Source organism: Colobus angolensis, unplaced genomic scaffold (assembly GCF_000951035.1).
Source record: "Colobus angolensis palliatus isolate OR3802 unplaced genomic scaffold, Cang.pa_1.0 Scaffold77, whole genome shotgun sequence".
Lineage (NCBI taxonomy): Eukaryota > Metazoa > Chordata > Mammalia > Primates > Cercopithecidae > Colobus > Colobus angolensis.
In genome coordinates, this window is record NW_012121487.1 from 1,447,922 (window position 1) to 1,458,080 (window position 10,159).

General features: G+C 49.3%; 1 protein-coding gene across 1 annotated transcript in view; it reads right to left on the reverse strand.

Moving 5' to 3' along the window:
- Positions 1–75: 75 nt before the first annotated feature.
- UBE2Q1 (ubiquitin-conjugating enzyme E2Q family member 1) overlaps positions 76–10,159 on the reverse strand; it is an 11,158-nt gene continuing 1,074 nt past the window's right edge. The window contains exons 3-15 of the mRNA XM_011928497.1: positions 10,110–10,159; positions 7,759–7,863; positions 7,325–7,429; positions 6,629–6,679; positions 4,553–4,693; positions 4,253–4,337; positions 3,921–3,981; positions 3,610–3,700; positions 3,430–3,488; positions 3,280–3,328; positions 2,909–3,004; positions 2,450–2,516; positions 76–1,978 (exon numbers count right to left, since the gene is read on the reverse strand). Coding sequence (XP_011783887.1) covers positions 1,947–1,978; positions 2,450–2,516; positions 2,909–3,004; positions 3,280–3,328; positions 3,430–3,488; positions 3,610–3,700; positions 3,921–3,981; positions 4,253–4,337; positions 4,553–4,693; positions 6,629–6,679; positions 7,325–7,429; positions 7,759–7,863; positions 10,110–10,159 — 992 coding nt within the window. The 3' untranslated portion in view covers positions 76–1,946. The remainder of the gene's footprint in view (positions 1,979–2,449; positions 2,517–2,908; positions 3,005–3,279; positions 3,329–3,429; positions 3,489–3,609; positions 3,701–3,920; positions 3,982–4,252; positions 4,338–4,552; positions 4,694–6,628; positions 6,680–7,324; positions 7,430–7,758; positions 7,864–10,109) is intronic.

Below are 10,159 nucleotides of genomic sequence, written 5' to 3' on the forward strand. Positions count from 1 at the left end.
CACAGGAGCAGGCATTTCCCTCTGTCAAGTGAACGTGAACCCCACTGTTTCTTCAAATAATTTTATTAGAGCCAAACTATTTAAATAATTTTATTTGTTTCATCCTTTGGTAGATGAGAAAAATACATTACAAAATACATTATACAGAAGACAGCTCACAGTACACATTACTAAAAACACAATCTACATTCCAGCCAGGGCTGGTAGTAAGTTCAGAAGAAAGCCACAGAGGCCTTGAAAACCAGATTTCAGCTCTATGGAATGAATTTTCCTCTTATGTCCCGTCTTTATCTCAACCTCAGCATATGTTTTATTAGCACCCCTAATTATGTGGGTGTGGGTAGGGTTAGAGCAGCATTGAGTGGGACTGGTGGACTCCCCATCCACCTAAAGCAGCAAACATTAAAAGTCCCTCAAAAGAAAAGGGGTGGGGGAGGGGAAAGAATGGCCAATGTGAAAATTGCCATGTCTCAAAGCATTACAGAACTGCTCTAGCATCCTACAGTTCCCAGGCAGCTGTCCCAAGTCTGGGTTTTCTGAGACTTGGGTCTTCACTTGGCCATCCTTGGCCTCTGTCATTTCAATCTTTATGAGAGCTGCTGGCATCGTAGGTCCTAAGAGGCTGTCTCAGTCCCAGAGCAAGCTTATAGACAAAGCGATACAGGCAGCACCCGCTAGATGCAAAGTCATGCCCAAACTAAACAACAGCAAGTACATACAACACAGCACTGACAGTTCCATCTCAGTACAGACTCCCCACCTCACCTTCCCTTCCTGGATGTTCCTGAGCCTGGGATAAGGACACAGGTGTATACAACAACCCCCACTTAAAATGCTAACCCTTTCTAGTAGGACCCACCTAGGGGGAGTGGCTTGAAAGAATCCATAATTTCCCAAGCCAAACAACTTCAGAACTACACCTGTTCTTTTTGATAAAGCCAAATGAAGCAAGAGAGGAAGGTGAGCAGAGCTTACCAATGATCACCATCCGGTGCTGGTTAGAAGCCACTTTCCAGGAGAGGAACCAGTGAAGAGCGAAGAGTTGCAGCCACACAGCTGAGATCAGAAAAGACCACATACACACTTGGAGACTGTGTCCCCATCCCCACTCAATTCATTCAAAAGGAATTCTACGAAGCAGCCTCTTGAGCCTCATTTTCTTTTTCCCAGAAATTTGAAAACATCTGTGACTAGAAAAGTAGTCCTAAGAATTAACACCACCGTTTCAGCCTACCACATCGTAGTCTGGCAGGCCAGGCTCTGCATTCCAAGGGGGCAAGTGCTGGTTGCTCCAGAGGCCTTGAGGAGAAATCTAGGGGCAGACCAGGTGCGTGCTTCAGCTCCATGTTTCTCTTGCTTTAGCAGCAAAACGCAGCCTCTCATCTCTACCAAAGCAACAGTGGACTCGTACCCCTCCCCACCTCCCAAGTAGTTCAGGGGATGGGGTGGGATGTGCGAATAAAAATAAAGATGAGTCAAGACCACCATCTTCAAATTAACAAACTGTAATTGTTTTCCCAAAGATACATTTTTTTCATACACATCCATCATACACTGTAACCAAAAAAAGCAGTGTACATGAAATAAGAGAAAATAAATTAAAAATCCATAGCATAGGTAAGGAGGCTCTAGTCTGGAGCACAGCTGAGTTTCCAGCAATATAAGGAGGCTCGAAAGTTTCTTTTATAAGAATGCCTGCTAGCAAGGGTTCCAGCAAGGTGGTTGGTTGGTCTGTAAGTCAGTCTTGAGTACTTGAAACAGTTCTGTGTTTGTTTTTTTTTTCCTTAGCGTTTAGAATAGCCATCATTGTCCTGCAATAGGCAGAGCTATCACGTCCAGGAAAAATGAGGGAGGGAACCACAGAGGCAGCGTGAGATCCAAATACAGCATTCAAAGGTAATTGGTCCAGTGGTGCCTGGGGAGGGAGGAAGGGTGATACTCCAGGGTTAGCCGTCTTCCTTTGGGGGTGTGTACCAGCCTGCAAAGAAATGGAACGGTCAGTGAGGTGGAGGTTCAGGCCCACCCTCCCTGTCCTGCCCCAATCCCTGACGATGTCTCCAGTGTCAGAGGTAAGAGGATGTTGGGGAGGACTATGCTGTGTGGGGAGAGGTGTATGGGAAGCTGAGAGCCTGCATACCTGGAGATGAGAAAGAAAGGGGAATGATGTGCCCAACCTGAGATGATGGGGGAAGTTAGATGAGCTGTTTCAAAAGGTGGTCAAGAAGTGGGTAGCACCAAGTTTATCGGTGATATGATCATTTTGGTGTGTTTCTGGAAGAGGTTGTGAACGTTAGCCACCGCCAGTCCCTCCTGGGAGAACTGGGGCAGGTGCTGTGTTAACTGGTGGTTGAATATCAGAAACCCAGAAGGGGTTCTTGCTCTGTGGCTGGAAGTGAAAACCTGGGCGTGGCAAGTGTCCGAATCTCCTGAGTCCTGGCTCCAGCCTCACCGTTTTTTTCGTGGATCTGCACCAAGGACTTGTAGGACTGCTGTGCTCTTGTCAGACTGTATTGAGACTGGGAGGAGGAAGCCACCAGATCAGGCCATGGCCAGCTGTGGCCTTACTGCCCCTCACCACCTGCAGGCTGTCACCCAGAGACCCCGGAGTCCCAGCTCCCAGCACTGTGGTCTAGTAAAACACTAAGTACCCTCCACCTGGGAGGTCCCTTGGGGGCATAATCCCATAGTCTTCCTTCTCCAGACCGGCACCCTCCCAAAAGTCCTAGGGGTGCCCCTAGGGGCCAAGGCACAGTTGTTCCACTGTGGGGACCCTAGGACCTCTCATCCAATGCCACCAGTCCAGAGGCCTTATGCTCATTCCTCTAAAGAAGGCAGCCTTGGCCTGCTAGTGGCCCCAAGGGTACTTGGCTCCACCCAGCCCCACCGGCCCCAGGGCCAGGATCCTTACTTTGTTGGCTCCAAACTGCACTCGTGCTTTCCCCTTCACCAGTGTGGCACTGATCTGCATGATCACTGACTCTATGGAGTAGGCACTGCTCCAGCCCTGGGTGGAGGGAGGGACAAGGCAAGCAGGTCCGGATGGAGCTTCCAGAGAAGCCTCATGCTTGTCCTCTGGGCAATCAGCTGTGTCTATAGGAGGGCTCTTGCCCTTTGCCCCCAGCACTGCCACCACCTGTCTTTCTGGGTCAGTGCGTGCAGACCCAGCCCAGCAGAATGAAAGGGCCACATCATGCCTATCATCCAGCCTGCAGAGGTTTATGCTGTAAAGCTCAGCCAATCCCCCGCCAGGCTGGCCTGGCCAAGGAGAGGCAGGCTCACCTGTTTGGTGAGAAGTTCCATGCAGATGGCCCCTCCGCCCAGAACATACCTGCATGAGAAAGGTTAGTCAGCTGTGCCTGACAAAAGCTCCAAGTCTCTTCCCCGCCCTCTGCCAGAGGAGATGCCCTCTTCTGCATGCCAGCCACTCACCCTCCAGAGAGGACTGGAGACACAACCCTGACAAATGGTGGGTCAAAGGGAAAGTTATCCTGAGAGAGAGAGAGAGAGAGAGATGACAATCAAGGGAGGGAGGCCAGCATCCTCCACAGGACTGTCAGGCAGGCGGGGCAGCCTAGGCCAGAGGGAGACACTGGAAAGGAAAAGCCTTACTTTAAAGGAAAAGTTAAGTAGGATGAAGTCGGCTCCTTCTTTCTCTTTGAGGATCTGGAGATCGTTGTGCAAAGCGCTGTCCTGGTCAACTCTAAGAAGCAACAAGCCTAGGCTCAGATGCCTGGTTCCAGCTCAGGAGCTTCATAAGGGCTCCCCTGCCCTGGCTGGCAGCAGACCACCAAACCACTGCCCACACCCACTCCGGGACCCTGAACGAAAATGCTGGAAGGGGCTGCCCTGGAGATCCCACCACAGTAGCCCCACTCATACTCCTCCTCAACTTCCTCTCCAATCCCAGAGTCCCCACTCACTTGAGGAGTTTGACATTCCAATCATACAGACTGTCATTCACGAGTTCGACTGCATAGTTTCCTGGAAGGAGGGAAAAGATAGGTGTTAGCAGGATGGTCCAGGTGGTGAGTGGATTCTAATGCAGACCCCTTTCCCAGACTGAGAGAAAAAGATCAACAGCTGTAGGTTCACCACAGATGGACATGCAACCAAGCCACTGGCTTGAGGAGCTCCATTATTGGCCTGAAAAGTTCATAAGCAGTCCTGGACCCCAGAATCTCTTGGGCCCCTTGCCACCATACCCTTCTTTATGGGTGACTCCTGTGCAGGCCCCTCTCTGGGGCAAACTCACCGCCTTTGAAACTCTGTGATCGGTATATATCCCTGAGCTCCTTCATCAGCCGGTCAGTGGCCTGCACCGAGCCAGACACTGCACCCTGTGAGGGACGATGACACGAACATTCCTTGGTCATGTGGTTTGCACACACACGTTAGACCTTAGGAGCAGTCTGGCAGCTTGCCCAGGACTTAAGGAAGGATTAGGCACACCCCAAAAAAGGAGTCTGCTCTCCATACTGAGATGCGATGGCCTACTACTTCCCAGCCATTTCCCACCAACCCCTTCACCAGCCTCTCTCTAGAAGGCACGTACATTTAAGTAATCTTGCCTCTGGTTCTTTTTAATTTTCTCTAGGATGGCCAAGTTTTCTTTTCCAATGCCATCATCTTCAGATTTCTTGCCCTCAGCTGGCTCTTCCTCTTTCATTTCATAGTGATCTAAGTCTTCTGTGTCCTGGGGGAGGTGTGGGGTGAGAGTGAAAAGAAAAGGAAAAAAACCAACACAGGTTAGAGAATGACCACCACCTTCCCAGTCCCATTTGGCGAAGAGCCAAATGTTAAGGTGCAGCAGTCCATCTAGCAAGTCTTATTAACACAACACGCTTCCCATTTTTAGAACAACTTCCAGCCCCATTCCCCCCATAGTCTAAAGGATTAAGGCAAATGTCTTCTTCAGCTCTCAAGCTACAGCAAAGACTTAGGAAGCGAGCAGAGCTGCAGCTGAGACCGAGGCAGGGACTTAGCCCTCTTTTTCCCTGGACTGACCCTGCTCCAACTGTTCCTGAAACTCCCTTGGCAGCAGAAACTCTTCCCTAATTCCTAGCAGAAATGACTTGGGCCTGACCCTGTGACTCAAAGCTCATGTTTCACCAGGTGACTATTGCACCCGGGAGTTCTCAGGGCCCCAAGCCTAAAAGAGCAACCCGGATCATTAAATCTCCTCTCCTCGCTACAAATGGAGGGCATGAAGCAGGTATGCAGAGGCACCCACTGCCAGATGGAAATGAGAAAGGATGTCCAGAGAGATACATGGAAGAGGTCAAGAACAGAATTAGCCCCTTATTCATCCTGCTCTAAGTGAGTAAGCAGCTAGCCCACTGAGCGTAGGGGAGGAGGAGACCCTATCTAGGGTTCAGCCCCTCAGCCAGATGTTGGGGGTGTGGCCTAGAGGGCTGTCCACTGTCTGGGAGGAGTAAATTTCATGTCATCAGCCCTTTGCCAGTCTCAAGAACCTTGCAGGGTTATAGAATCTGGGATATTAACCTAATGTTAGGAAATAAAAGTAATCAGAGTGATCTCCCCATTTCTGGCAGGACATACCTAATTATTACATCAGCAGGTAACGTGTACTGAGTGTTTATTACATGCCAGGTTCTGTCCTAGGTGCTACACATACTAGTTCATTTCATTCTTACCACCACCACTCATTGTTACCCATTTTACAGATGCGGAAGCTGAGTCTAGTGAGGTTGCTTATCGTGCCCAAAGTCACAGAACTCTTAGCAGAGCTAAGATTCAGTCAAGTTCTGTCTAGCTGTAAATCTCAAATTCCTAATCATGATTTTTATATTCTGTACAAGTATGTTTTTAGAGAATATATCAGATAGATTGTTTAGCACTTATATATCGTCTGAAGTATTTTATATATAACACCTCATTTAATCTCAAGACAACCATATGTAGTAGGTATTATAATCCTACTTTGTAAGACAGACAATTAGGCCGGGCACGGTGGCTCACGCCTGTAATCACAGCACTTTGGGAGGCCGAGGTGGGCGGGTCACAAGGTCAGGAGATCAAGACATCCTGGCTAACACGGTGAAATCCTGTCTCTACTAAAAATACAAAAAATTAGCCGGGCGTGGTGGCGGGTGCCTGTAGTCCCAGCTACTAGGGAGGCTGAGGCAGGAGAATGGCGTGAACCCGGGAGGTGGAGCTTGCAGTGAGTGCAGATCACACCATTGTACTCCAGCCTGGGCGACAAAGCGAGACTGCCTCAAAAAAAAAAGAAAACTGTAGCTTAGTGAGATTACATAAAATTCCTCAGTTAGGATAGCTAGGATACAAACACAGGTTTGTTGGACTCCAAAGTCATTTGAAATTACCTTACCCAGTATTTGGTTTGAACCACGTTGCACCTGTCTTCAGTGGTTGGATATGGGTGCCCTGTCTCCTCTACTACACTGGCTATTCCTGCGGGTCAGTAAATCTGTCTTTATTTCTTTCATATTTCTCTCTCTCCAGTTCTAGACTGGAGTTCTGGATATGGCTGATCAATTCCTTTGGTATTTTTCTCTCTCCAGTTCCAGACTGGAGTTCTGGATATGGGTGATCAATGCTGCTGACTGAAAGAGCTTCCAGCCAATGCCACCTCAGGGGGCAAGCCTACCTCAGGCATCTCCTCATCTTCATCTTCTGAAGACACGTCTTCCTGTGTGCACTGCAGCGGGGTGGGGAAAGACGGAGATCAGAGCCCCAGTGGCTTGCTACAATGCAGCCTCCAACCTACTCCCCCGAGTCCCCAGGTCTGGAAGCTGTATGCCTGCCTGTAATGTTGCCAGTCTCTCCACCAGCCAGATCTGAGTGGAAGCAACAGCCCAGGGAATGGCTTTGCTACCAGCCCATTATTTTTCGCCTATCACTGCCAAAGAATAAAAGAAAAGCAAAATGGCTGTCTCTGTCACCTACCTCATAAATCCCAGTTTAATTTTCCTAAGAACCCCTCCTTTACTTGATCTTCTTTAGACTGATATTGCATTCTTGGTTCTCACTAAGGGGCCTGGGTCCCCAGTGGCCACCAACTGTTATTGCTAAGATAATGGTAAAAATTCCCCTGCTCCCTTTCAACATTTGGGATGCTGCCTGTGAGAGTGAGTTTTGATATGAGAGATGAAACTACCAGTGCCCCATTTAGCAAGAGAAGATTCCCATCTGGAGAAGAACGAGGGTGAGAGTCATAAGACATGTATGTTTTTGGGAGCTGGTGGGGATGGAGAAAAACTACTGCAGATTTGTCTCAATTATTTACTGAGTACTCTGTGGGGCAACTCTGCACAACAGGGCCCGAGGCTCCTCAGCTGCTCACCTGCTCTGCTGGCAAGGGTTGATCCAGCATCTCCACATCTGGATGCTGAGGGAGGTTATAGAGTTTACACAGGTCGGAGATGATCCTCTTCAGATGCTGCAATAGCTACAGGTAGAGGAGCACAGAGATATCAAATACTCCTTCCCTCTCCAATCTGGACAAGTGCATGGATGAGCTCTTAGTTCGGGCCCCACACCAATACCTAGTTTTCTAAGCCTTATGGGCCATGTGGCGGTGGGAATGAGTCTCCTGATGGACCAATCCCGGGGCCGGTGCAGGGTCTCCCTCTGGATTCGGTAAGCAACTCCCCTGAGACATTGTACCCTAAATGTTGAGCTGTGTACCGTCCACTTTTCAGGATCCCTTTCACAGGATGCTTTTGTGGCATGGGCCTCATAGGAACAAAATGTACCCCTACCCTGTGGCCCCCTCACCAGAGTATTCCCTTTCTTTATGTCCACCAGCCTCTCCAAGACAGCAGCCAAGTTAGGGTCATCAGACTCCACCGACCAGATGGGGGGCACAGCAGGATATGACTCCTGAAGGGAAAAGAGCAACAAGAGCAATCAAAATGGGTGACTCTGGGAAAACCCAAATTTTGCCTGTCCTCTTCCCCCCAAGACTTCTAGCCCCTTTTCTTCCCACCCCCACCCCCTACACACACATAAAAGCCCAACTCAGGTCAGCATCTAACCAAGCAGCTTCACAACAAGAAAAACAGTCCCTGGGATGACCCTTTCCAAGAAGCAGACTGGAACCTTTTCTTTCTTTCCTTGAGAGTGCAAACCAGGAAACCTAGCACAGCCAAACTTGGCTAACAGCGAAGGGGGATTCCTCATCTCCTGCACTGCCTATACAAGTTCTAGACTTCAGGTTCTCCCTGGACCCAGAACAGAGTCCTCCAAGCTTGCTTTTCAGACTCCAGAATGGGCTGAGGAAGGGATCACCTCATCACCATAGCACTGAAGTGAAAAAAGCAGAGTTCTGTAGGAAAGCATAAAAACTAGACTGTATCTCCAGAACCCAAGAGTAAAAGGGTACTGGCAAGAATCTACTCACACTGCTCCCAGAAGAGCCCCTCAAAGACCAATTCTCCCCACCTCTCCCTTGGGAACCTGCCACCTTCTCAGTCCAGGCGTGGGCTGTAGGGCTCCACATGGCAGGCTGGGAGAAAGCCTACGCTACTGACATTCCCAACATTCCTGAGCCACCGTGCCAAATGCAGCCTGACCAGACTCCCCCTCTGCCCAAACCAAGGGGGCTAGTTTAGGCCAAGTATCCTTTATAGCCATGGGGAGTCTGGCTGAGGACCCCCTAAATTTAACTTCCTGCCAGGGACAAAAGCAGTAAATGGCCTCTGGCAACAGAAAGAGCAGCTGGATGGGGGCAAACCTACCCTTAAGGAATTAGAAGCTTAATTCAGGAACAGAATTAACTCTTGAGGTTCCCACACAAGCCAGGGAAACCTTACCCACCTCCACTGGGTATCTTAGCATTGTCATGACTCTAATCCTCAATGCTGGAGGCAAAATAATTATCAAAGATGCCCAAGTCTTCACTTGACTAAGCCACTCCTAGTCCTTCAATTTTAAGTTTCTAGCAGGAAAAGAAAAAGGAAATGAAAGAGAAATGGGGCATATGAGTTTTGGTGGGGCACCAATCAATCCAAACTGAGGCTTTACCTCACCAAACCTTAACCTGGTCTGATTGAGAAAACGGAAAGAAAACACCATGTAAGTTGAATTCAGTTCTCCAAGTAGCAGATAATTCACAACTCTGCCTTTCCCCAGGCTACTCCGATTAGGTCTGCCTGCTTGGATGAAGTACTGTCTGCTAGCATTTCAGCTACTGCTCCGGTAGAGAGAATACCATCACAGCAGGTAACACCAACCAATGTAAGTGCTATACCATGCAGTACCAGACATTCCCAAATTAGCAGAAGCCAATTCTCTATTCAAGGGATGTCTGAGGGTAGATCAGGCAGGAGACATGTAAGGTGTATGCCTAGGATGGAATGACGCTCACAGGGGAGAAATGGAACTGTTACTGCCTAGAATAAATGGGGGTAGCGCTGGCACATCACATCACTATCATTACTAGGAAAAGCAACAACCCAGGGCAAATGGACATATCCACAGGGAACAGGGAGGGGAGTAGCAGAACTGCTACCAGCTGAGGCAAAAAGAGGAGAGTCAGAGGTTACACCAGAAAGAGAGAATTAAAAGGAGAGAAGGAAGAGGAGTCAACGAACTGCAAACTATCACTTGGTGAAGTTGAGAGAGCAAGAGGGGCTGCCTGAGGGATGCCTAGGCGGGGATCCCACAGGTGGCAACCTCCTAAGTCAGAGGTACTACTGAGAAGGGGGCATCACTGAAATGTGCAGAGGGTTTCAGGCCAGGTCTTTGCAGCTGGGATCAGTGCCGAGGCCTAATATCTTGAAATAAGAGTAAGGGGAAGAAAGGCGCATTCCTAGGTAGCAAGGTAAAGTTGTGGAATAGCCAAAAAGAGCCAAAATCGTGAACCTTGGGATGGTGGGTGGGTTCGTGAAAACGGGTAGTCTAAGCGCCATATGTCGGGGTGTCCCTCACTATCGGGGTCAATGGTAGAGATTCTGGGTGCACCGCATAACCTCTAGCAGCAGAAACAAATGTAACCTGGAGAGAAAGAGCTGAGCCCTGAGAGGGGCTTCGGCCTCCCAGGTCCTTCAAGAGCAAAAAGCTGGATGGAGTGATCCTGGGTCCCTGACAAGGGGCCCCCACAGAGGGGCACGAGAGGGGATCCTCACCGTGATGTTGCAGTGGATGCGGACAGGATCCCCAGGCACCGACCCCCGTG